At 41.8% G+C, this 26788-nt stretch overlaps 1 protein-coding gene across 4 annotated transcripts in view; it reads right to left on the bottom strand.

Annotated features, from left to right (window-relative positions):
• The window catches only part of TNFAIP8 (TNF alpha induced protein 8), a 79711-nt gene that overhangs the window by 52597 nt on the left and 326 nt on the right, over window positions 1-26788 (bottom strand). Inside the window, exon 1 of one of the 4 annotated variants that reach the window (XM_045021747.1) lies at window positions 26287-26488. The exons of 1 other annotated variant lie outside the window; for it this stretch is intronic. In XM_045021747.1, coding sequence (XP_044877682.1) covers window positions 26287-26443 — 157 coding nt within the window. In that variant the 5' untranslated portion in view covers window positions 26444-26488. Of the gene's footprint in view, window positions 1-25757; window positions 25781-26286; window positions 26489-26788 lie in introns of those variants that run through there. 2 more of the 4 variants (XM_045021750.1, XM_045021751.1) reach the window with 2 other exon arrangements.

The following is a 26788-nucleotide window of genomic DNA, read 5'->3' as shown; positions in this document are numbered from 1 at the left end:
GGCACCTGACCCGCCCCCGACCAAAGGAGCCAATGGGAAGGTAGAACTTTTTAAAATTGGGAAAGAAACTTTCCCTTTGTCTGTTGTTCTCTGGGCTGCAGGGAGGGAGCAGCAATGCTGTAAGAAGCTTAAGTCAGGTATGATTATAGATTATCAGTTCATACCTCGAACTTACTTATCTGAAGGCTCGGATATATAGGTAAAATTAGGGAATGTCTAAAAAGATGTGATTAGGTTTATTTCATTTCTTATTGGCTTGTGGACTCTTCTGTGCTAACCCCATATGCTTTTGTTTGCTTGTAACCTTTAAGCTGAACCCCTCCAAGAAAGCTATTTTGGGTGCTTGGTTTTTGGAATTGCTCTTTTAACATCTAGCAAAAGCCTAAATTCCAGATGTATTTTCTTTCTGTTTTTAATAAAATTTACCTTTTTTAAGAACACGATTGGATTTTTGGTGTCCTCAGAGATTTGTGCATATGCTTCTTTGACTAGCTGGTGGCAAGAGCTAATTTCCTTTGTTTTCTTTCTCAGCTCTTCCCCGGGGGGCAGGGGGGTGAAAGGGTTTGAGGGTACCCCACAGGGAGGCATTCCCAAGTGCTCCTTCCTGGGTCCAAGCATTTTTTTTGCATTTGGGTGGTGGCAGCATCAACCCATCCAAGGTCAGAGAGAAGCTGTAACCTTGGGAGTTTAATACCAGCCTGGAGTGGCCAGCATTAATTTTTAGAATCCATTGTGGGCCCCCGCCTTCTGCACTCGAAGTGCCAGAGTGGGGAATCAGCCTTGACACCACGCCAAAAAAGAATTGTGCATGCACTTCTCTTCACCCCCTTTAGCATATATTTATCTTTAAAATATTTTGATAGATCCCTGAGAGCCTATTTTGAAAGCACAACATAAGCCTATTTGACCACCGAAATAAGCATGCTGTCATCTGAAAGTAACTATCCATTACCCATGTAACCTAGATTGTTGTAATACTTGTTTCAAGTGAAAAAAATCCCATTTTACATTAAAACTATCTTTTTGATAACAAGTACACTGTGTGACAGAATTGTATTGCCTATTGCCTATTTATATAGTAAAATTCTGATTATTAATATAAATACATATTTAAAGCTATGTTAGCAACAGGAAGAAAGTCAAGGAAAGTGTGGGCCCCTTGCTGAATGAGGGAGGGAACCTAGTGACAGAGGATGTGGAGAAAGCTAGTGTACTCAATGCTTTTTTTGCCTCTGTTTCACAGACAAGGTCAGCTCCCAGACAGCTGCACTCTGCAGCACGGTATGGGGAGGAAGTGACCAGCTCTCTGTGGAGAAAGAAGTAGTTCGGGGCAATTTAGGAAAGCTGGACGAGCACAAGTCCATGGGGCCGGATGCGCTGCATCCGAGGGTGCTAAAGGAGTTGGCCGATGAGATTGCAGAGCCATTGGCCATTATCTTTGAAAAATCATGGCGATCGGGGGAGGTCCCGGATGACTGGAAAAAAGCTAATGTAGTGCCCATCTTTAAAAAAGGGAAGAAGGAAGATCCAGGGAACTACAGGCCAGTCAGTCTCACCTCAGTCCCTGGAAAAACATGGAACAGGTCCTCAAGGAATCAATCCTGAACCACTTAAAGGAGGGGAAAGTGATCAGGAACAGTCAGCATGGATTCACCAAGGGCAAGTCATGCCTGACTAACCTAATTGCCTTCTATGACGAGATAACCGGCTCTGTGGATGAGGGGAAAGCAGTGGATGTACTATTTCTGGACTTTAGCAAAGCTTTTGATACAGTCTCCCACAGTATTCTTGCCAGCAAGTTAAAGAAGTATGGGCTGGATGAATGGACGGTAAGGTGGATAGAAAACTGGCTAGATGGTCGGGCTCAACGGGTAGTGATCAATGGTTCCATGTCTAGTTGGCAGCCGGTATCAAGTGGAGTGCCCCAAGGGTCGGTTCTGGGGCCGGTTTTATTCAATATCTTCATTAACGATCTGGAGGATGGTGTGGACTGCACCCTTAGCAAGTTTGCAGATGACACTAAACTGGGAGGAGTGGTTGATATGCTGGAGGGTAGGGCTAGGATACAGAGGGACCTAGACAAATTAGAGGATTGGGCCAAAAGAAATATGATGAGGTTCAACAAGGACAAGTGCAGAGTCCTGCACTTAGGACGGAAGAATCCCATGTACTGCTACAGACTAGGGACCGAATGGCTGGGCAGCAGTTCTGCAGAAAAGGACCTAGGGGTTACGGTGGACGAAAAGCTGAATATGAGTCAACAGTGTGCCCTTGTTGCCAAAAGGCTAATGGCATTTTGGGTTGTATAAGTAGGGGCATTTCCAGCAGATCGAGGGACATGATCATTCCGCTCTACTCAGCACTGGTGAGGCCTCATTTGGAGTACTGTGTCCAGTTTTGGGCCCCACGCTACAAGAAGGATGTGGATAAATTGGAGAGAGTCCAGCGGAGGGCAACAAAAATGATTAGGGGGCTGGAGCACATGATTTATGAGGAGAGGCTGAGGGAACTGGGATTGTTTAGTCTGCAGAAGAGAAGAATGAGGGGGGATTTGATAGCTGCTTTCAACTACCTGAAAGGGGGTTCCAAAGAGGATGGATCTAGCCTGTTCTCAGTGGTAGAAGATGACAGAACAAGGAGTAATGGTCTCAAGTTGCAGAGGGGGAGGTTTAGGTTAGATATTAGGAAAAACTTTTTCACTAGTAGGGTGGTGAAGAACTGGAATGGGTTACCTAGGGAGGTAGTGGAATCTCCTTCCTTAGAGGTTTTTAAGGTCAGGCTTGACAAAGCCCTGGCTGGGATGATTTAGTTGGGTTTGGTCCTGCTTTGAGCAGGGGGTTGGACTAGATGACCTCCTGAGGTCCCTTCCAACCCTGAGATTCTATGATTCTATGATTAAATTAGTTATATAGTACTGAAAATGCAGTGTTGTGTGGTGCATATTTACTTCACAAAACTTAAATGAGACAACCCTATCCCCAAATCACTTACAGACTAACTAAGACAAACCAAACAAAACCATGTCTTCTCTTTTCTGTATGGAGCTGAGCACACTGTCAGCACTGAATAAATAAAGAATAACCTGCCTGCGCTGAAGTTATCTGTGATCAAAGTAGCCAAAAACCCCTCTTCAAAACCAAGGCCGGTGACTGTACAAAAGCTACAGACTAATGCCTCTGAAAAATCAGCCACTAGTATTCATGGTGGTCAGACAGGGCCACTAGTGCTTACAAGGCTCATCAACAAATGTGAGTGTTTTTCAACACCTGGCATGGTATATGCATTTCTATTTTTAAAACACATATGCACACAGGTAATAAAATTATCCAGTGACCTTTAGTTTAGTTGTGGAAGCCAAATAAAATTATTTTCAAAGTTTTGTTTTGAACCTTGACTTTGGTGGAATTTAAAGGTTGACATTCACTGAATATGTTCAGCATTTTAGCCCAATGACCACCATTCCAGTCCACCCTTATAACCTGTTGCACAGCTATTCACAAGTCCATGCTAACCCAGGTAGTTCTAAAACCAGGTCAAAGAAGATTATATAATTGTCTGTCTAACATAGATCTAGTAAGTGCTTCTGTCACAAGCACACCCCCTCCATAATCAATAATGCGAGTTGTGAAATCACAACAGCATGATAAAAATCTGAAGTTATTTGCCTAAATACATACCTGCTTATAAAAAAACTTAAGTTCTATTCTGTTTATGTATAAAGTTAGTTACAATTCTTTTTACTCCTTTGAAAATTTGACTACTTACTCTTTAACAGTGATAAATTAACATGAATAATTAATTTTTTGGTAGCTAAGATAAAAAAGCCAGGGGTTCTTGGCTCCTTTGATCACAGATAACTCTAGAGTGATGTGCGCAAACCATTCTGCAAGTCTAGTCACATGTGAAAGAATGGGAAATGCTCATAGTTTTAGGGTTATATTCTCCTTTAATTAGGTTTTTCCCTATGTGAGCAGAAAAAGGAGTTTTAACTGTTAAGATTCTGTGAAATCATACTGTCTGGACAAGTGGTGGAGTTGCCCCATCCCACAGAGTGGGTAGTGGGTTCAATTTCCAAATTGGGGGCTTTCTGCCATGCTATTTTCTGGCACCCATGTTAATCCGTGCTTCAAAGGAGGCCTTTTTGACACTGAAGGGAAAAGCCTGTACAAGACAGACAACGGGTCACCGGTATCTTAAACGGGTAATCTCCCCTGGGTTTCTGGTGGGAAGATGTCATGGACAGTGGGCATCTGCGTGGCCCTGACCATACTAATCTGAAAAGTTCAAACTCCACTGAGCACCTTCTATGGAATTGGGGAAAGGCCGTTGTTGCCACAGATCTAACACCCTCGGTTGCTACTTCCCTGAGCTCACACTGTCAGCAAGGAAACAACTGGGACTCTGGTTATTATGTATTTGGGTTAAAATTTCTAGTCTATCTTTCTTCTTAAACAGCCATCTTAATGTGTAGCAAATCTTTGTTTCTACCCTCTAGTTAGTCTTTTTAACAACAACAAAGGGATACATTCCCTCCCTCCTTTCCCCCTCCCCCTCCCCCATCATCAATTGCTGAACTTGGGAACAATCCAAGTATAACGTGAACTGGTTTTAGAGAATTAGCACATCTGAACATCTACTATACCCTTTAAATTATTCCAATGATATTAACTTGGGGAAACATAGAAGCTATTCATAAATATCTGATCATCTCCCCAGCAATTTGTTGATAATGAGGTGTGCTTCTCCCATGAAAGTTTTGCTCAGACTAAAAAGGGATGATAAATATTTCTGAAACATGAAGCTCTTTGGTTCAGTTGTTACCTCAATGTCAGAATAGCCACGGTACTGGGTGTTAATCTGGTCTGAAGTGTATTGCTATTACTTTCCTGGCAGCTGACACTGCATCAGTCCTTAAAGCAGCAATTCACTGTCTCACTCTGAAGTGCTACTTGTCACTAGATTCTGTGTGTTCCTCCAAAATAAGTTGCAAAAATATATATTTTTAGGCCTTACTTACTTTAAAGATTGGGCATGGTTGGGAAGTATAACAGTTATATTGTACATGGTCACAATATACACATAGCAGAAGTACAGATCATGCAAGAAGTAACACCCGTAGCTACATACAGAATAAGAAAATACACACATTATGCAGACATATCATCAGATCAGAGGTTCAGAAACTGAGAAAAGCTAGGAAATACTGAGTCAAGGCTGAAACATTCTTACTGAACAAGATGAACATGGTAGTTGAAGGTCACTCACAATTCAGAGAATCCTGCTAAAGACCACATCAGATGCAATACCTGGCTACAGAATTAGTTAGGATTGAGTTTCATCCTCAAAGCTAAAGTTTTTGTCAGTTTAAGCCATCCCATAATATAATTTCATTTGACTGTGTGAATTTTTCTATATATTAAAAGGGAAGGTGAAAGGGCCAGGAAAGAGTACAATCCGAAAGGTTAATAGAATCAAGAAGGTTCAAGCATAAATACAAAAATTCATAAATCCAGAATTTTAGAAAAATCTTTTATAAAGATCACAGACTGTAAAGTAAAGCTGCCTATATCTGATTATATCTTCCATAGCCAGTATGTAAATGGCAGATAAATCAAAGTCATGCTGATTCCACTAAAGTTATGACAGCCTTTACATAAAGGATTATGTATTTCTGAGCAGTTCTTCCAGTGTATTCTGCAGACAGCATTTTCTTAAACACCAGGCATGCCTGTTTTTTCATTTCACTCTCAAAGATATTTATTGTCAACACCACAAAGAATCTCATTATCTGTTGATATTTCACTAACTTTTTCCCCATAGTCCAAGGGTGTCACAGTTCAGGGCAACTACACCTGTATTCCCCTTTCCATGCTTCAGCAAGGGCACCCACACTCAAGGCTTCAAGCTCTCCAGCCACTGCCTGTCTTGGATGGAGAGACTCAAGTCTCTCTCCCTTTCCTGACTGGGCTATTTCCAGGCTGAAAGGTTCATTGCTTTCACTGTGTTATTCCCAGCAAGACAGTCTGCCTAAGCAGCCCTGCGTCATTTCTCTCCTCAGAGAGGGTTAACAGTGTAATTGCTATAAGTTATCACACAGCACTTTCTAAGCAAGCATATTTTATTCTTAAGGTAAAAACAATAAAGAGAAAACATCAAAAAACAATAAAGAAACCTCAACATGCATGCTAATAAGCTTACCAGAAATCACCGCCCTCCAACATGGGCTCTGGCAGGAGCAGTCCTTCGAAACCCTTCCCAGGGCGTTTCATGTGGATTTAAGTTAATCACACTCTTTTCTCAGAATAAGAACACTCATCAAAAGTTTAGTCCATCCCTTATACAGTTTGGAGGTCTTTAAACTGTCCTCATGTAACAGGTTATTAGTAGACAAAAGTCCATTCCACCCACCCCCGGGCAATGCTTCAAAGGCTAAGTACATAAGGTGGGGGGGTTGCAGTCTCCTTCTCCCCAGTACTTGCTAGGAATTTCACTTTAGATGCATTGTCCCAAGAGATCAGTCATGTCTGCTACATTGTTCAACGGTCTTTTGAAGTACGCAATATTTTCCACCAATGGCATTAATCCTGTCTTTCTCCTAAATAAATTCCACACAATTCCACGTACCTAAACATATGAATTTTTACAGTGGGCTCCTAAAATATTTAAACTTAATCCAATAAGGTTCATCCGAGATATTGCAGAAAATTGCCACCTATTACAGAAAGATCTTGTTTCAATCTTATGTTCATTTTAGGAAAGCTTCCTCCATGGGGGGAAAAAAACAAAACACACACAAGCCTGTTCACATTTGAAGTATATTTTATAGGACACTGATTTATGCAACACAATCCGTGAGCTCTCAGCCTGGCAAACCCCTTGAACACAAGTATAATTTTGAGCACACAAGTAGTCCCCTTTAAGTTAGTGGGACAACTCACATATTTAAAATTACACATGCTTTACATGTGCTTAAGTGCTTTGCTGGATCTGGGCCTAACATCTACCTACCCAAACATCCTCATTTCCTAAATATCTTCTTCTCATTAACCATATCTTAACTTATACAGATGTATGTATTATAATAGAGAGAAACGGTGGGTGAAAATATCTTTTGTTGGACCAACTTCTCTCGGTGAAAGCCATAAGCTGAGAAGCTGGCCCAATAAAAGATATTACCTCACCCATCTTGTGTCTCTAATATCCTGGGACCAACATGGCTACATCAGCTAATGAGTTTGTTCTGATGAGATAACATTTCAAAATTGGTTAAGAGTCCAGTGCATCCCTGGGGAGGCTTTAAAGGAAGGTATTAAACTGCCTTGAACTAGTTAGTTCCATTTTTAATGACACTACTAAAGCAGTATTTTTCTAATTTACCTCAGCCCTTCCAAACTGTAGTCACCTCTGAGCATTTAAATAATCGTACTCCTAACAACAACTTGGCAGAAAGGATGAGGTGGTGGTATTTTATAACAAAAAAGCCACAAGTTACTGAAAGCAGCAAACGAAAATGGCCTGTTTCAGCAATCAGTTTGAATGTGCTTGGATTATGCTGCAGAGATTTGGCATATCCGTAGAATAGCTAAGGACCGAAAGAAATGAACAATACAAATTTTAAGGGAGATATTGCTATCAGTGCTTGTACCAAAAATACTCTGCTGAAGAACTTTAGGCACAACAGAAACAATCTGGAAAAACGGAAATGATCCTGAAATGAAGAGTTTTTTTCTCATTAAGAAACACAGTTTAGCTGAAAGGTATGGCTTCTGACAGCACAGACCAAACTTGGATAAAAAAGTGGTAATTTTTTGGCAAGTTTGAAGACTTGCTTCCACATGCATATTTGACAACTGGTATATTTAATCAGCATCAGAGAAAAGTCCATCAGTTGAGTGAAGTTTATGCCCAAGACAAGAACTCTGGGCATTGTCACTAATTTGTAAAGCACTGCAGCAGACTGAAGTTATTTGACTCATCCTCAGCTTCAACAGATAAACCAGATGGGCACATCCTATTCCAGCCACAAAGAACAGTCATGTACAAAACCTTGAAAGGGCCAGTTTCCAGTGCTACCGAGAAAAAACATAGTGCTCTTCTGCCAATTATAGCCCACTGGGAAAAAATACTTCCTGATCACAAAACAGGCACTTGGTCAGACCTGCAGTATCCTAAAAACTCAGCTCCAATCCTATGACTTACGGGGGGGAGGGGGGCAGTTAGCAAAGGAAACAAAGCTGCCCCAGATAACCAGGAAGAGGTTTAATTGGGGGGAGGGGAAGGGGCATGGTGGCAAGAGAAGTGCAGGTCCAATCAGCATGCAACTCTCCCCTGCCCCGGTTGTCCAATGAAAGGGGGCGAGCACATGGAGGAGGAAGGGCCCGGGGGGGAGGGATAGCTCAGTGGTTTGAGCATTGGCCTGCTAAACCCAGGGTTGTGAGTTCAATCCCTGTGGGGGCCATTTAGGGATCTGGTGCAAAAATCTGTCAGGGACGGTACTTGGTCCTGCTGTGAAGGCAGGGGACTGGACTCAATGAGATAGGTATAGCTCCATATTATGTGCTCTGCCTTCACACCCCTTCTTTCTGGGCTGTTTATCCCATTGCCAGTTCAATCAGTACCCACCTCCAGAGAAACCAGGCTGGTGGGAGGAAGAACTCTTAAAAGCCAGGATTTGTTTTTAAATTAGCAACAGGAAAGAAGATCTTACAGATTGATTTGCACATCCTAGAAGGATGTCGTGACTTCCAACTTTGTCTGCATCAGCCTTCAGGTAGAGCAGGCTGCAACACTGGCAGGATACCATACTCTCTGGAAATGGGTGATCCAAAGTGAGCACTCTACGCTCCAAGGGCAAGAGAATGAATGAATGAATGAATGAATGAAGACGAAAGCTTGAGAGCTGACCATAAATACTTAATACAGTCAAGTAAAGAAAGGCCAAAAAATTTCTCTTTCAGCTGCCACCAATAATATCTTAGTCATTTAAAACTGAAGTCAATTTTCAAATCATATTTGGTTTTGCAGATTGTTTCCTTTCTTATGCTAACTTCTATGTCAACGACTATTTGTTTACACTTACTAAGCAATTGCTCATGCACTTCAAATGTTCAACGGGAAACACAGGAGGCTAGGCATTTAACAGACTGACAATATCTAATTGAAAGTTTCAATCTTTTCCCATGCTACAAATGAAAATGTGTTATTGGAGGAAAAAAGCTACCATTATATTGGATCCTGGACTACAGATATGAGAGCAAAAGTGTTAACCAGATTTTCGCATAAGGAAGCATCATGACAGGCTAAATCTGTGAGGGTTTATTATTGGTTGTTTAATGAAACAGGTTTCCGAGAAATGAGGAGGAGCAATTTCTATGTAACAAACAAAATGATTCAACCAGCTCTGAGAAGTTGATAATTCCCTCAGGGTCACTGAGATGCCTATTAGAGTTCTCTAAAATAATATGCTTAATCTGTGTGCAACCCCCAAGGACCTTACTTGGTTCCTGGAGTTCTGTGTGCTTGTAACTCAGAGAGAGGCGCACTTTGTCTAGGAAGAAGGGGTGTGTGTGTCAAGGGCAGACTCAGTCTGCTAGGAAACCAAGAGGGAGACAGGAGAGACACTTTTGAGCAATAGGGGCCCATGTCAGTCAGAGGAGGATAGTAGGGTGCCTGGCTGGCCAGCTGACACCTGCTCACTTACATTTCTGAAGTCTCTTCTATAATACTGTAGTACAAACTAATGAGCAAAATGATAGAAAAGCCAAACAGCCTAATTGATAGGAAGCCAATTCAAAATCTTCATGCATAGCAGCTTCCATTGTTTTAATCTAATGAGTCCTCAGAAGGAAGAGTTAAGTGCATGGGAATTAAAGAATAATTAACTATAAAACAACAGACTGGTCCACTTTTGGAGGAGAAAACTGGCATTCATTTTTTAATCGTTCCTTGCCTGCTCCTAGAATCTGGAGATTATTTTTTCCCCACCAGAATTCTATCAACTGAATGATTTCTTAGAGAATGTATTAAGAAATATCTTTCTTGTTTTTTCCTGGGAAATAGGGTGGGGTGAAGGGAGGAGGAGAAGGGAGGTGCCCTGCATTCCTCCCTATTAAGTATTTATTTTATCACAATTAGCAATGTCTGTTTCAGTAGATAAAAATCTCAATCTAGAGAGCAATTTCTAGAGGTTTCTTATGCCAAACTGGAATGATATGCAGATGATGAGACACGAACTGAATCAAACAGATGACATGTTTCTGCAGTTTCTCATTTTTGGAACATTTGTTTTGGCATAATATTTAGTAAATGCATGGGGAATCAGATTTCATGTAAACAAAATAGCATAACTTACAAATTCAATGAATACCCATGACCTTATGAACATACACAACAATTGATGTCCTGAATTACTAGAACATAAAGACACGGCAACAGGTGCAGCATGGAACAAGTTTTAAGAATACAGGAATTGTTATGCTCTTAGATATCTTTGGAGTCTCCCCGCATTTATGTCCAAGTAAATCTGGCAGCAACTTGAGACACTGACCCTGGTGGCTCCTTGTCCTAAACTGATGGAGGGCTGGGGCTGGATTGCTTGCCACTGGTACTGGCTGCTCCTTGCCCCAGACTGGGAGGGGGATCTCACTGCTTCTTGTGATCAGTAAGAAGGTACGCTCTGTTTGAGCTGCTGGCCCTAGTTGGTTGCCTTGTCCCTGGCTGAGGGAACCCTGACTCTGTTCTGACTGCAGGCCACAGGGCCCTGTGGTGAGGGGGAAATGGCTAAAGTACCACACTATGGTGCTTTAGTCATAGCTCCAAAGGCCACGGATAAGTTGTTGGACTTTGTTCTATAATAGGATGAAATTTAATAGTGAGAAGTGCAAGGTCATGCATTTAGGGATTAATAACAAGAATTTTTGTTATAAACTGGGGACGCATCAGTTGGAAGAGGAGGAGAAGGACCTCAGATTATTGGTTGAGCCGCCAATGTGATATGGCTGCGAAAAAAGCTAATGCGGTCTTGGGATGCATCAGGTTAGGAGGTGTTAGTACCATTATACAAGGCACTGGTGAGACCTCATCTGGAATACTGTGTGCAGTTCTGGTCTCCCATGTTTAAGAAGGATGAATTCAAACTGGAACAGGTACAGAGAAGGGCTACTAGGATGATCCGAGGAATGGAAAACCTGTCTTATGAAAGGAGACTCAAAGAGTTTGGCGTATTTAGCCTAACCAAAAGAAGACTGAGCGGAGATATGATTGCTCTCTACAAATATATCAGAGGGATAAATACGAGGGAGGGAGAGGAATTAGTTAAGATAAGGGCCAGTGTTGGCAGAAGAAGAAATGGATATAAACTGGCCATCAGGAAGTTTAGACTTGAAATTAGACAAAGGTTTCTAACCATCAGAGGAGTGAAATTCTGAAACAGCCTTCCAAGGGGAGTAGTGGGGGCAAAAGACATATCTGGCTTCAAGACTAAGCTTGATAAGTTTATGGAGGGGATGGTATGACGGGTTAGCCTAATTTTGGCAATTAACTGATCTTTGACTATTAACAGTAAATATGCCCAATGGCCTGTGATGGGATGTTAGATGGGGTGGGATCTGAGTTACTACAGAGAATTCTTTCCTGGGTGTCTGCCTGGTGAGTCTTACCCATATGCTCAGGGTTTAGCTGATCACCATATTTGGGGTCGGGAAGGAATTTTCCTCCAGAGCAGACTGGCAGAGGCCCTGGGTTTTTTTCCCTTCCTCTGCAGCATGGGGCACGGATCATTTGCTGGAGGATTCTCTGCACCTTGAAGTCTTTAAAACATGATTTGAGGACTTCAATAGCTCAGACATAGGTTAGGGGTTTGATACAGGAGTGGGTGGGTGAGATTCTGTGGCCTGCACTGTGCAGAAGCTCAGACTAGACTATCATAATCGTCCCCTCTGACCTTAAAGTCTATGATCTATGAATACATCTCTAGCCCTTCAGGATAGCGCTTTGATTAAAGGCCTGGAGGACTTTTAACCATTGAGATACCATCTAGTGTGACACAGATGACAGCAATGCAGCCTAGAGTATCTCCCCCACTCTCTCTGACCCTGATTCAACAAAGTATTTCATGTGCTTAAATCCCATTGAAAGTTGGACACATGCTTAAGTGCTTTCTTGAACTGGGGTCCAAAATCAGGAGATTCCTAGGAAGGAGCAGCTCAGAAAGCAGCTAACACAAACTTCCTCACCAAATGAGAAGACTTTACCATACAAATGAAAACTGGTAATCAACCTCCCTCTTGAGCTGCCAGTGGACAGGCGGATATTACAGACTTTAAAAACATTGAAAAATATGCAGCCAAGATTACTGATTTGCTGAATAAATGTTTCCTAACCCTTGTGCTCCTTAACAAGCCTAGAGTCTTGAGCTTTATGTTCTACAAGGCCTTGAAAAATATATTTCAACTCTGTGCTTGTGCACACACACAGAGTCACTAGCATAAGATCCCTGTTGTTTCTTCTGATTTTACTTGCCAAGATCAGGCAGCAAAAAGTCATCACACTTTTGCTACCAAGGGACTCTGTTATATTAGTATTCACTAAACAAAGAAATGATAAGCATGTTCTATAATAAATAATTTTGCATTTAAACAGAATTACATATGTGCATGTTTGCTTATATAAAAAGTCCTTCTGTTGGTAATCCAACAGATATCCATTTGCAAATATTGAAGTTGTCTACCATTTTTACTATAAAATCTGTGCATTTCTATTGAGATAGAACAAAATCAGTTCTATGCGTGCATACAGTACCTTATTCATAGTGTCTGAAGTTACAGATTGCAACTTTTCATATCTGAAGTCAGGTCTACACTAAAAAGTTAGGTCAACCAAGCTACTTTGCTCAGCAGTGTGAAAAATTTACACACCTGAGCAATGCAATTAAGCTGAGCCAAACCCCAGTGTAGATAGTGCTAGACTGAGGAGAAATTCTTCTGTTGATCTAGCTACCGCCTCTCAGCAATGCAGATTAACTACAGGGATGGGAGACCTCCTCCCCATCACTGTTCTGATTGTCTATGCTGAAGCATTACAGCAACACAGTTGCAGTGTTTCTAGCGAAGACAGACTGAGCTTCTAACCCTTTTTTGGAGGTTAGGACCTTTAACCATGGAGGCTATTTATCCCACACCCACATGTACTATAACTCCGAGTTTCTTTTGCTGTGTAGCAGTTTCTGCTGTGCCCATCCCAGCCTGTACGGGAGCCAGGAAGAACAGGACTGTTCTCTCTCCTCCACCCTCTCACTCACACACCTACTCACCCCATTCCTTGGAAAACCAATTATTGTGTATTACCCCTGTTATATGCCTGGCATCCAGGAGCACAAGGAGCTGAAATACAAGTCACTCCCAAACTTTATTTCCTCCATGATGAGGCAACATGGCATTGATCTATCTACAGCAGTGTTTCCCAAACTTGGGATGCTGCTTGTGTAGGGAAAGCCCCCTGGCAGGCTGGGCCGGTTTGTGTACCTGCTACGTCCACAGGTTCAGCCGATCGTGGCTCCCACTGGCCATGGTTCGCTGCTCCAGGCCAATGGGAGCTGCTGAAAGCAGCGGCCAATACGTCCCTCGGCCCGCACAAGCTGAAATGTATTTTTTCCAAGGCCTTGTAGAACATAAAGCTCAAGCGGTGTCCCAAATTTGGGAAACACTGATCTACAGGAAAAACAAAACATTGCCCCCTCTCACAAGACAGTCTATAAACATCTGCATGACAGTTTTTAGGAATGCAGGTAAGGTAACAGATCATACAGACAAAATCTGCCTTAGGTTTTATACGGTGTGTCACAGTTCAGGGCAAATACACTCGTATTTCCCCTCAGTGGTTCAGTAAAGGCACCAACTCTCAGGCTTCTGACTCTCTAGCTGTTGCCTTTCTGGGTGGAGACCTGTGTGCCTCTCCCTCCTGATCAGAGTATTTCTATGCTGAACAGTTGCCTGTCTTGTGTTATTTGCAGCAAGATGGCTTGCTTTCTGTTCAAAGACTAGTAACAGTCTAATTTCCCCAGTTATAAATTACCACACAGTGCTTTATACACCTCTACCCTGATATAACGCGATCTGATATAACATGAATTCGGATATAACGCAATAAAGCAGTGCTCCGGGGGGGCGTGGCTGCGCACTCTGGCAGTCAAAGCAAGTTTGCTATAAGGCGGTTTCACCTACAACGCGGTAAAAATTTTTGGCTCCCGAGGACAGCGTTATATCGGGGTAGAGGTGTAATTTCTGCTGTGTATTGCAAGTTTATTTTGACACAGTGGAAGAAAGTTTGATTTAAGAATTAAGACACTGAAGAGCTCTTGAACTCTGTTACACAAAATGAACATAACCACATATTACAATGTTAAGAGCCTTTGCCCTCTGGTTCCAGCAGCCATTTTCAGCTTGCTTTAGACTTGCTCAAAGTACACTTTTACCACCACTCTTTCTAAAATAGATCTAAACACATTTTTCCTGGTTAAATCATTCTCAGCACCAGCTCTGCTGTACCCATTGCTGACACCTTTTGTCAACAAAAGATAATTCTCAGTGTAGACAAGTCCTAATCCATTTTTATTATAGGCAGATATTTCATATTGGGCCATTGCAGGTTGCTTACATCTTCCTCTGAAGCATCTTGTGCCGGCTACTATCAAAGACCAGATACTCAACTAGACAGTATCCTGTGATTTGTTGTGAAAATTTCTGTTTTCACTACATTAGAAAAGTCTGCTTTTTAAGAAACTGTTCTCAAACACAAACGGGTCACCCAGCTCAGTAGGAGTCAGAAGGGCTATTTAATGCCACTGTTAGGGACACACGAGACTGATTAAGCAGCCTCAATGACAAGCACTAAAAAGCCAATTCTGCAAGTCTTATAGGATCTCCTTTTTAATTTTTTTTTAAACTGAAATTGCTATGACCTGCTGCTAATTATTCAATACCATCTCAGATTCTAGGTAATTATTTGGGATGTTGTAAACCTATTGTTTATGTCTGTGCATGCTTAAATCCAATAAATAGCAATTTAGATAAGAGCACGCTTACTTGTATCAATTTTTCATCAGCCAGAAGTGCTGTGTTCCCTTGATTTCTTTGTGACACTGCCTGGAGGGAAACAGTTAAGTTACCACTGCTTTGGGTTCTCAAAACCCCAGGTAACATATGCCAATACAGCAACTTGAAGTGATTCCTCTTTGAAAATGCAAAAGGATTTGTTTGTTTTTAAAACAGTTGACCATGCTATTTATAACTTCTTAAAGACAAGCATAGATTTCAAATCTCATTTTGAGATTTGATAAGAGGACAGTAATAATGAGAACATTAATATGAGCCAAGTTAAATCGAGAAGTGCTTGTCTCTCTACATATGATGTTTGCCTACTTACAAGGAAAGTGGATATTTTGCTATACTCCACCACCAAATTTATTTCCTCTTATAGGAAAGGCCCTACCAAATTCACGGTCCATTTTGGTCAATTTTACGGTCCTTGGATTTTAAAAATCATAAATTTAATGATTTCAGCTATTTAAATCTGAAATTTCACGATGTTATAAGTGTAGGGATCCTGACCCAAAAAGGAGTTGTGGAGTGATCACAAGGTTATTGTAGGGCAGGTTGCAGTATTGCTACCTTACTTCTGCGCTGCTGCTGGCAACGGCGCTGCCTTCAGAGCTGGGCAGATGGAGAGCAGTGGCTGTTGGCCAGGAGCCCACCTTTGAAGGCAGAGCCACTGCCAGCAGCAGCGCAGAAATAAGGACATCATGGTATGATACTGTCACCCATAGGCACTGATTCCATGGATGCTCCGGGGCTGGAGCACCCACGGGGAAAAACTTGGTGGGTGCTCTGCTCCCACCAGCAGCCCCCCCCCCCACCCCAGCTCACCTCCTCCCCTGAGCATGCTGCGTCCCCATCTCCCCTCTTCCTCCCAGCGCTTGCCGCTGCGAAACAACTGTTTTGTGGTGGAAAGCGCTGGGAGGAAGGGGGGAGGCGGGGAAACGCAGCACGCTTAGGGAAGAGGCAGGGCTGGGGGGGGGGATTTGGGGAAGGAGTCCAATGGGGCAGGGAGGAGGCAAAGTTGGGGCAGGGACTTTCGGGAAGGGGTTGGAATGGGGGCGGGGCAGGGGTGGAGTCGGTGCGGGACTAGATTCACATCCATAGTTTTAAAATTTCAGTGAGACTTAAACACATTTAAAATTAAGCACATTTAAATACCATTCCTGAATATGAGTCTTTTCCTATGTATTAGCACCTTTTACTCAAACATACTCTGCCCCTTTCTGTAAGAAGCATTCACAGCAGTGGCTGGGCGAGGATAATCTGGCCCACTGTTAAGACTTTTTTTCTGTTCAGCAAGTGAAGAAAAAGGCCACGCAAGATATGTTTGACCTAAAACTATTTCTTAATATGGCTATTGTTTGGAGTACAAATACCACCTAGGAAGTGGCTATACAAATATTTAAACAAAATCACAACGTGAATCTCCAACAGCAAATATCAGACGAAGATGCTAAATGATGATATCTAAGTAGGGTAGTAAAAAAATTTCAACTACCGTTTTAAAAAAAACCAATACCTTAACAAAAGCCACTTAAATTTTAGCATGCAAAGTTTATCAGCAGTTCAGTTTTCTCTTCCGTTTCCTGAACCTCTCATTTAAGACCACTTCCTTAAAATGAGCACAGCATTTAGTTGTGCTTCTCATACAGCTGTCACACTTGAGCAAAAACGAAGTGAGTTACTGCTGGATTCTTTTCCCTTAAAAGCTAGTTAAAGTGATCATGGAAGAAATAAGATTGGTGTTCAAAGCCATGCTATGACCATCATGACAAACACAAGAGCAGATACTATTTCAGTATCTAGTCATCCTTTTTCACATTTTTCTTTTCAGTTGAAGTAAGGGTTTTTTTTGGGGGGGGGTATCTTTTATGCTGTTCAGCTCTTAGTAAGTCTGTTCTTTTTTCTACTATAGTGTATCATGAAGCATCAAGATCTCTATCAGTCTCGACCTTTTTAGCAGAAAATATTTAAAATGAGGCATGAGAGTTTTTTGACTGATCAGAATGCAGGATTTTCTGGATTAATATTGAACCTAACATCTCATAGGGATCTTGCTATATAAACGGTAATGTTGAACTACAATAAAAACAAAATTAGAGCAACTGCGAGTGAGAGTGAACATTCCAATACACTGCAGAAATGTACCGACTACTCTTTCCCTACATTGAAAGGCACCAAGGATTGATATAGTCTATTTCCTACACCTTCAATATATTGTGCCAAGCTGCTAGTCAATCTGTATTAAACTTAACTTTAGACTGCTAGACCTGTGAGGGTGGCTAGACTGCTAGACTAAACTGCTAGAAAGTTCTGGACTGAGCCCAGCTCATCTCACATATGCAATCAAACCACCGCCAGACTGTTAACAACCGTCACTCTCAATCAAGGCTGGATTTGAAAAGCGTTAAAAAAGTCATCAGAGGCTACCATGCCTGTGTACTTTTTGTACAACATCACAAATGGATTTTTATCTTTTTCTGAATACTTGTCTAATGAATACCTTACCAGAAGGGGAAAAAACTGTGAACTTTATCACACATCCAAAACAACATGAACATGACCAGATGTCATCCATGTTCAGTACATTCAGGCATTCATGAGTTATCTCAAGTTTGAAGCTTTGTTGACTTTACAATGCAAGTTGAACTTCTTAATTAACATTCAGAAGATATCAAACTTTTTAAAAAAACAAAAAAAAACTAACAATGTTAGGTACAGGCTTGAGATTTTAAACTGGGTACATAAGACAGTCACATAGCTAAAGAGTAGAGTTTATACATTAAGGGATTGTCTCTCAATTAATGAGAATTTAGTGCTCATTAAAGACTACTGGGAGTGATGCATATGGTACTGGGAAGGAAATACACATACTCTCTATGCTTTCTAGGCTGAAATTACCCACTCAAAACCAAATTTTCAATTAATATTTAATGTATTACCAATATCTCATCTAGCAACCAGGTAACAAAAATTTTCAACTGAGATTTACTGTAGGATCCATTTGCATCTGACACTTCTTTTTAGCACCACAACAATAAGGAGAACAATTTAGTTGCTTAAGTTTATAGACAGAAAAACACCAAACCATCTTCACACTGAACTGTGAAGTGTTATCTTTAGAACACATCATTTACTTTTTAATAATTATATATAAACATATATACAATTTAGTTTTATATTCCCATCAGCTTGCATGTCCCCTTGAACCTAGGACCTATTTTACTTAGTTGAAGAAATACTGGCCAGGATGCTGTGGCCATCCCCTAAATTTAAGCACCTGGATAGCCATCAAAGAACAGCAGAAGGGACCTTGGTTTAATGCCTCATTTGAGAGATAGCACACCTCAGGTGCTAACTGAATCAGACTTTGAGTGTTATCCTTACCTTTGATTCCTGCTGTTGGTTGTTTTTTCTCATCACCATGGGGTTTAAATGTATACTTGCTTCTTTTCTTTTTTTAAGCTTTTAGAAAACGTTACAAATGCATAAATTATGTAAGTATGTTCTGTGTAGTGTGTAAATGCATAGTCCAATCCTATAGTAATACAGCTAATATTAATGAAGTTTGCGAGTGAGATTAGTGCTTAGTAAAGCTAGAGACAAATGAAATACTGACTCAGCTAAACATAGGGAGCGTAGCTTCCCTACATAACTGAAAAACTCTGTGTAAGCTCATAAGCTTGTCTCTCTCACCGACAGAAGTTGGTCCAATAAAAGATATTACCTCACCCACCTTGTCTCTCTAATATCCTGGGACCAACACTTTTACAACACAGCATAGTACATTTAAATGACTTGCAGGGGCCTGTCTAAACTTCTTGACCAGACAACATTTTTTTCTATTGTTTTGTGATTTGAACAAACTGGAGGCAGCAAACCAGACCGAGGCCGAACTCATTTTTCACTTGTAACTAAACTAGAATTTTAACCCAGAGGAAGAAGGCAAGGGGAATAATCCATTGTACCATCACATCCGTAAAATGTCAAAACTTCTATAGTTTACCACAAAGGCAATATGGCTGCTTATCAGCAATGGTCTATTTTGTATAAATAATATAAAAAAAAATACGTAACAAGTTGAAAACTTTTTAAATGATTAAAGTTGATTTGGCTTTTGAATCATTCATTGTTGCAGCAAAACTTTCTATTTCTATTGATGAATTTCACATCAAACCACATCTTATAACTTTGTTTTGGGTTGCCTAATTTGCGATATATGTATCTTATTCTAGGAGTTTCTCCAAGCTTGTTCAGATCTCTTATCTTGTGCGGCCCCCTATTTGTCAGAGTAGTAATGTGGTTTCCCCATAAACACACTCCTGTCAAGCAGTTAAAGTCTAAAGAAATCAAACGATTGATGGCTCTTTCCGTATCAGCATGTCTTTTTAAATATATTGTGTACAGATATTTCTAATCTGTGGCTAACACAGGATGCTCATTGCGTAATATCCTGCAGAAGGACCGTTATACAGTTATTTGCATCCAGACCCATTGGTTTATATAAACACACTTAGGCAAGGACTAGCTGGTAAAGTTTACACAAGTTCTGCAGTACCATCAAAAACAATACTGAGTTTTTGAGAGCAGTCACTAATTATGCAAGGGCTTGCTTAGAGTTCCATAGTTAAGGTTCATCTCAGCTTTAAATTTATGAAAAATACCAAATGTCCTCTCTGAAATAATGAAATTGCAATTATCTCAAAACTAGATATTTTCTTCAGGAAATTCAGAGATAAGGTGACTCAGTAAAGGAAAAGAAAAATGAAAAAAAAATTGGTGTCCTTAAACATCAATTTAATCTAACCAGGCACCACAAACATGATGATGAAGGCACATACACTTGCAGTATGGTGTCACTATAGAATAGAGTGAAGGTTGGTTGGGTGCCTTAATTGTGCATTTTCCATACCTTAACATGTTGGCATTTCTTTTAAATTTAATCTTAACTGAATATCCTGAAGAAAACAAGTGGTCTGGGGATAATGGCAACATCCCTGTAATGTATTTTGCCTAAATTACTGATCCATAATCATAAATCTAAACTCCAATTTAACATATAAAGTGGGTGCCTAACTGGTTGGAAAATTGTTCCCAGAGAGTCACTATCAGTGGTTCACAGTCATGCTGGAAGGGCATAACAAGTGGGGTCCCACAGGGATCAGTTCTGGGTTCAGTTCCGTTCAATATCTTTATCAATGATTTAGATAAAGGCATAGAGAGTGCACTTATAAAGTTTGCAGACAATACCAAGCTGGGAGGGGTTGCAAGTGCTTTGGAGGACAGGATTAAAATTCAAAATGATCTGGACAAACTGGAGAAATGGTCTGAAGTAAATAGGATGAAATTCAATAAGGACAAATGCAAAGTACTCCATCCACTTAGGAAGGAACAATCAGTTGCACACATACAAAATGGGAAATGACTGCCTAGGAAAGAGTACTGTGGAAAGGGATCTGGGAATCATAGTGGATCACAAGATAAATATGAGTCAACAGTGTAACGCTGTTGCAAAAAAAGCAAACATCATTCTGGGATGTATTAGCAGGAGTATGGTAAACAAGACACGAGAAACAATTCTTCTGTCTACTCTGCACTAATTAGGCCTCAACCGAAAGTATTTTGTCCAGTTCTGGGTGCCACATTTCAGAAAAGATGTGGACAAATTGGAGAAAGTCCAGAGAAGAGCAACAAAAATGACTAAAAGTCTAGAAAACATGACCTATGAGAGAAGATGGAAAAAACTGGGTTTGTTTAATCTGGAGAAGAGAAGACTGAGAGGGGACATAACAGTTTTCAAGTACATAAAAAGTTGTTACAAGAAGGACAGCAAAAAATTGTTGTTCTTAACCTCTGAGGATAGGACAAGAAGCAATGGGCTTAAATTGCAGGAAGGGCGGGTTAGGTTGGAGATTAGGAAAAAATTCCTAATTGTCAGAGTGGTTAAGCACTGGAATAAATTGCTTAGGGAGGTTGTGGAATCTCCATCATTGGGGATTTTTAAGAGTAGGTTGGACAAACACCTGTCAAGGATGGTCTAGATAATATTTAGTCCTGTCTTGAATGCAAGGGACTGGACTAGGTGATCTCTCGAGGTCCCTTCCAGTTCTATGATTCTATAGCAGTGGTAGGCAACCTATGGCACGAGTGGCAAAGGCAGTATGTGAGCTGATTTTCAGTAGCACTCATACTGCCCGGGTCCTGGCCACCGGTCCGGGGGGCTCTGCATTTTAATTTAATTTTAAATGAAGCTTCTTAAGCATTTTAAAAACCGTATTTACTTTACATACAACAATAGTTTTGTTATATATTAAAGACTTATAGAAAGAGACCTTCTAAAAACGTTAAAATGAATTGCTGGCACGCAAAACCTTAAATTAGAGTGAATAAATGACTATTCGGCACACCACTTCTGAAAGGTTGCTGACCCCTGTTCTATAGTTTTTGTCTGGGAAATTAATATTAGCACTTGAACTCACAAAATTAATGTCAATTTCACCAACAACTAAAGTTTATATTAAAAAGTTTCTTTTTTAAAGCTCTTTTGTTGGTTTCCATTCTAAAACCAATGCAGATTATGGTGTGAACGCTTGTCATTCTTTATTACTCATCGAACGCATGGCACTTAATTTTGTTTATCCTCCATGCGATATATACCAGTTTTAACAACTTCTTTAGGCATGTTGACAATTGGCCTTTTTGAGGGCAAAAAAAGTCCGTCAATGGAGCTGCCAGGTGCTCTACACTTGCAAAAAAAAAAAAAAATCTCACTAATTATTTAGGTGTCCAAATATGAACAAAAAGCCAAACTTTAGAAGTTTTTTAATTTTTTTGGTCAAGTATGTATCTAGAAATTCCCCTTTAGTTCTAACTAATATATGAAGCTCTAAAAGATTTGTAAACAAATGGACCATGGGAGATGATTTAAGACCGTGTTTTTCAAACTGTGGGTCGTGACCCAGTACTGGGTCGCAGCATGTCAGGCACTGGGTTGCTTTTCTCTGGTCAGCACTGCTGACCGGGACGTTAAAAGTCCTGTTGGCAGTGCTGCCCAGCTAAGGCAGGCTAGTGCCTACCTTTTTCGGCACTGCGCTGTGCCTCGGAAGTGGCCAGCAGCAGGTCCAGCTTCTAAGCAGGGGGGCCATGGGTCTCCGCACGCTGCCCCCACCTCAAGCACCGGCTCTGCACTCCCTTTGGCTGGAAATTGGCCAATGGGAGCTGCAGGGGGACAGTGCCTGAGGGTGAGAGTTGAGCGCAGCTGCTTGTGCACCTCCGCTTAGGAGCGAGCCCTGTTGTTGGCCACTTCCAGGGCACAGCGCGGTCTGCAGTGCTAGGACAGGCAGGAAGCCTACCTCTGAACCTTGGCTGTGCAGCTGACCAGGAGCCGCTGGAGCTAAGTCCACGCCCCAACCCTGTGCCCCAGCCCTGAGCCCCCCCAAACCTGGAGCCCTTCCTGTACCCCAAACCCCTCATTCCCCACCCCACCCCAGAGCCTGCACTCCCAGCCCAGAGCTCTGACCTCCTCCTGCACCCCAATCCCCTCCCCCAGCCTAGAGCCCCGTCCCACACTCTGAACCCCTCACCCCCAGTTTCGTTGGGTCATGGGCATCAACAATTTTCTTCAACTGGGTCCCCAGGAAAAAAGTTTGAAAACCACTGGTTTAAGATACTCACCTGATATGTTACTCAGTATTTTTGGTATGTACAGTGTTTTGTTTTGCTGGCCCAGAATATTTTCACTACAGATTCTCAGGCATTTTACTGCTCTCAGATTCGCACATAATTTAATAGATTGAGATAACACATTGGACAAAGTTAACATTTCTAACCATTGGTCATTTAAAACAAGAACTATTTCCCACTGTGTAGCAGTACAAATTTAAGAAGAACTTACCCCTAACTGACACATTTACCGTACTTACTATGTTCACTATGGCTCAAGTTTAATCAGTTGATGTCAACTACAGAAGGGGAGTATATAGCTTTCTGTCATCTGTGCAAACCATAGGTGGCTTCTGTTTGAAATCTGAGCAGTATGTGCTTCTGCTTAGATCTCTAGAACAGAGTTTCACATGAAATTTGACTTCAGAGTTGAAAAAAAAAAAAAAGAGAAGAAATGCTCTAGCATAGCACAATTTATTCACCATCACAAACCTCCCAAATCCTCTAAGCTTAGCCAATCCTCCAAATATAAATTCTGATCCCCTCGCCCCCGTTACAGCCAATACCTTTTTCTGGCTTCTTTGGATCTTATCTCCAATTCCCCTTTAGGCCCTCTTACTTTGACAGAGGAGGGAGGCTCCACAGGAGAGTTGCAACTAAGCATGCATGAACAATTTTCCAGCAACACATTTGACCTGTTAACAATCTCAAGAATGTTTTTTCTCATCTTCAATACAACTTTTAAACATTGTTTTAAACACAAAAAAGTACTCAATACGCGTAACGTGCATGATGTTGTGTTAGCTTGTTTGTTTAAAAGATGAACAGTTCAATTTTGAAATCTGCAACATCTGGTAGTGTCTTTTTTCATAACACATGGCAACAAGATACTTCCAGACCATGCTCTGAGGACCAGACTGTGTCCCACCTGACTTGAAACCATAGTGACTCAAAACTATATCGTCTCTCTAGCATCATATTATTTAATGAGCCCTTCCTTAATTACTGGAAGAGTTAAATATATCAACATGAAACTTAAGCCACAAACAGTTAAAGTTCTTCACAAGAATGCATAATATAAAAAAGTTAAAACTACGAACAATGGTGGATTTAATGCTTGTGCGAGTAAGGGAAGAGCAGCAGGGGATAGAACCAGGCACAAAACATGTAGGCTTAGTGAAAGTCTTCTAACATGGAGTTAATGCACTTCAGCCTGATCTGCAACACGCTTGCTACTAGTGCCCTGGGCCTCCTGAACAGATACGGTCAGTTTGCTGTTTTGGTGATGTCCACAAGGGATTAGGTTGAGACCACAAAAGTTCTTTTCATATAAAACCTAAACAGGATTTCAATCCAGATCTCTAGAGGCTAAAAAGCTAATCCCCCAGTCAAACAGTTGTAAGCACGCCACCATGCTTTTGACTGTCTTTCAAATGGAATTTGCTATTTAAAGCTGACAACAGATAAATGATTCTTTAACAGTTAATTCAACCAATGAACACAACAACCAGATAGCTAACGGACATTTTTCTTTCTATATACCAGATGAGTCAGTTTTTTTTCACTGAGCAAACAATTTGTATGCAGTTTCTGTAGGCTGTTGAGTACAGTATTTCAGAAAGTCATGCAACATTAGGTAAAGCAAAACTTTTATACAGACTAAAATACCACATAGGGGTTTTCGGTTTCTTTTGACTATTCGTATGCTTCTATATAATTTCCATCATATACACATAGGCTGTTGGAATTTATGTAAACTTTCACAGTAAAAAATCTGATCATGCAACTGTCTAGATAAAGGTCTAAGTTTCCAAATAGAAAAAGCTCCTTGCACTGAATTCTGAAGTGCTCTCCTTAACTCACAATAAGTCAATTATACACTATATATTTTACAAATAGCTGTTTCTACCTCATCTCCCAGGTCGTGTTACTTTCAAAGACAGATACATGACAACTCAAGGAGAAGTTATGGGCTGGATATAGGTTTTTTGTTTTGTTTTTGGGGGGGAGGGGCTGTGTTATGCAGGAGGTCAACCTAGTCAGAATGGTCCCTTCTGGCCTTAAAATCTACAAAAAAGGCAAGTTACATATGTTAATGGGTGTATTAGGTGTTCTTTTGCCAGACAAAATAATTTATTTTCTTTAGAGGAGAGGAAGGGGAGGAGAGAGGTAGGCAATTTAATTACTTTTCATTGCAAATTTATTTATAACATTTAAAGTTTTATCCCAAGATAATTCTGGCATAATAAAAATCCTCCCAAGCTAAAACCATTAAATTTAAAGTAAACTTTAAACAGTTTTTATAAACTTCAATAAGCAAGATTTTATAGCTTTAAAACAATTAAAATACCCACAACTTGTATATGCTGAATAACACAACTGGTAATTGTATTTTGCTCTAGATTTTTCTAATTCCACCAAAGCTGCTACAGGTGAAAAATTTCAGAACCTAAACAATAGCACCACTTATTTACTTCATGTTGGCACCTCAGTAAGGAAATATTTTTATGGTTAAGAAAACAGCCAAGTGTTTCCAGGTATAAACATGTCAGACTAGAAATTAGCTAAAAAAAAATAATAGGAACAATTTATTTTGAACCATCATTGCTCCCCAGGGACACATGGATAACTCCAGTGTTAGTCCAGCTCAGACTGGGCATGATATTAGCTCTCTTTTCGGGGCACTTCTCTGTTAGTAACTTTAAGTCATTCTACATACATATTCTGCCACCTGTTGCTAGCAACCAGTGGGGCAACTTGTTTGAAAAACTGTCTTCTGTCAAAGCACACTTATGTTCAAATATAGGAAACATACATGCATGTTTAGCTCTTACATCCTGCGCATAATTTTTATGCCAAGTTGGCTGGTTACAACAATATTTGGTCTTTAAGGGGGTTTCTTCCTCAGACCCTAACTTCTCCCTTTCTAAAGTCAGAACTGATTCGAGTGACAGGCAATTCGATGTACAGTAACCAGCAAGATAAAGAGAGGGCTTAGTCTACCTCATGGAAGGAGCCAACAAATAGAGGGGGACAGAGTCCGAAGGGATCCCCCCAGAGGAAGGAGAAGAAGCCACAGGTTGTAGGGCCCCAATCTAACAAGATACTTAGGCACGAGTCGCCCCATTGACTTTAACAGGCTGACTCGCATGATTATCTAGGTTCCTGAAGCAAGATCTAGAAGAGGAAGACTTGACGGCTGTGTTTGCTTATCTGCAAATAATCAGATGCCGACCAAGTGACAACAGTTCAGTTTCCTGGGGAGGGAAGCGTGCACAGCGTGTGCTATAAACTGCTCCCAGACTCGTCACTAGATTTTAGACAAAGGAGCCAGCCCAGGCAGGGCAGAAAAGGCGAAATCACCCGGAGAGCGGCTGTATGCCGGCTCGGGCAGCTCTGATCACACACGGGGCTCTAGGCGGGCAGAGCCAGCTCGCCGCGTGTCCCGCACACGCACACGCCCGGCCGCGGGGCAAGGCTCGAGCCCCTCGGCACCGCTCCCTCCCGCAGCCCGGGCGGGGGCAGCACTTACTGTGTGCGGGGGAAGGCGCGGCAGCACCGAACCCCGCGGAGGCGGCAGGTCCCTGTGCAGCGCGTGCGGCGACTCGAGTCCCGGCTGGGATCTGCTGCAGCTGCCAGGACCTGGGGGAAACTCCCTCAACCGCCCCGGTCCCCACGCACGGGGGCATGGGCGGGGCCAGAGCTCCGGGGGCGGGTTCAGCAGCGAGGGGCCGGACCAGCGGAGCGCGGGCGCTTCCCCTCTCCCCGGATCTGCGGCGCTGGCGGCAGCCGGGGCTCGCTGAGGCTCCGGGTGCGGACGGGGCCGGGTCTGGGCGGCCCGGCCCGGCCCCCGGGTGTTCTCCCCGCGGTCGCTGCCGGGAGGCCTGGGAGCGGAGTGCGCGCGAGGGAGACACCAGCCCCCACCTCTGAACACGGGCCGGGCAATGACAGGGCGGGCCGCGGTGGGAGCCATTGACGTTGTCCAAGAGTCTCCGGTTTGGAGTGAAAGGCAGGAGCGCGGACTGTGCTGGACT

Source organism: Mauremys mutica, chromosome 6 (genome assembly GCF_020497125.1).
Source record: "Mauremys mutica isolate MM-2020 ecotype Southern chromosome 6, ASM2049712v1, whole genome shotgun sequence".
NCBI classification, from domain to species: domain Eukaryota; kingdom Metazoa; phylum Chordata; order Testudines; family Geoemydidae; genus Mauremys; species Mauremys mutica.
This window is presented reverse-complemented; position numbering and strand designations above follow the sequence as displayed.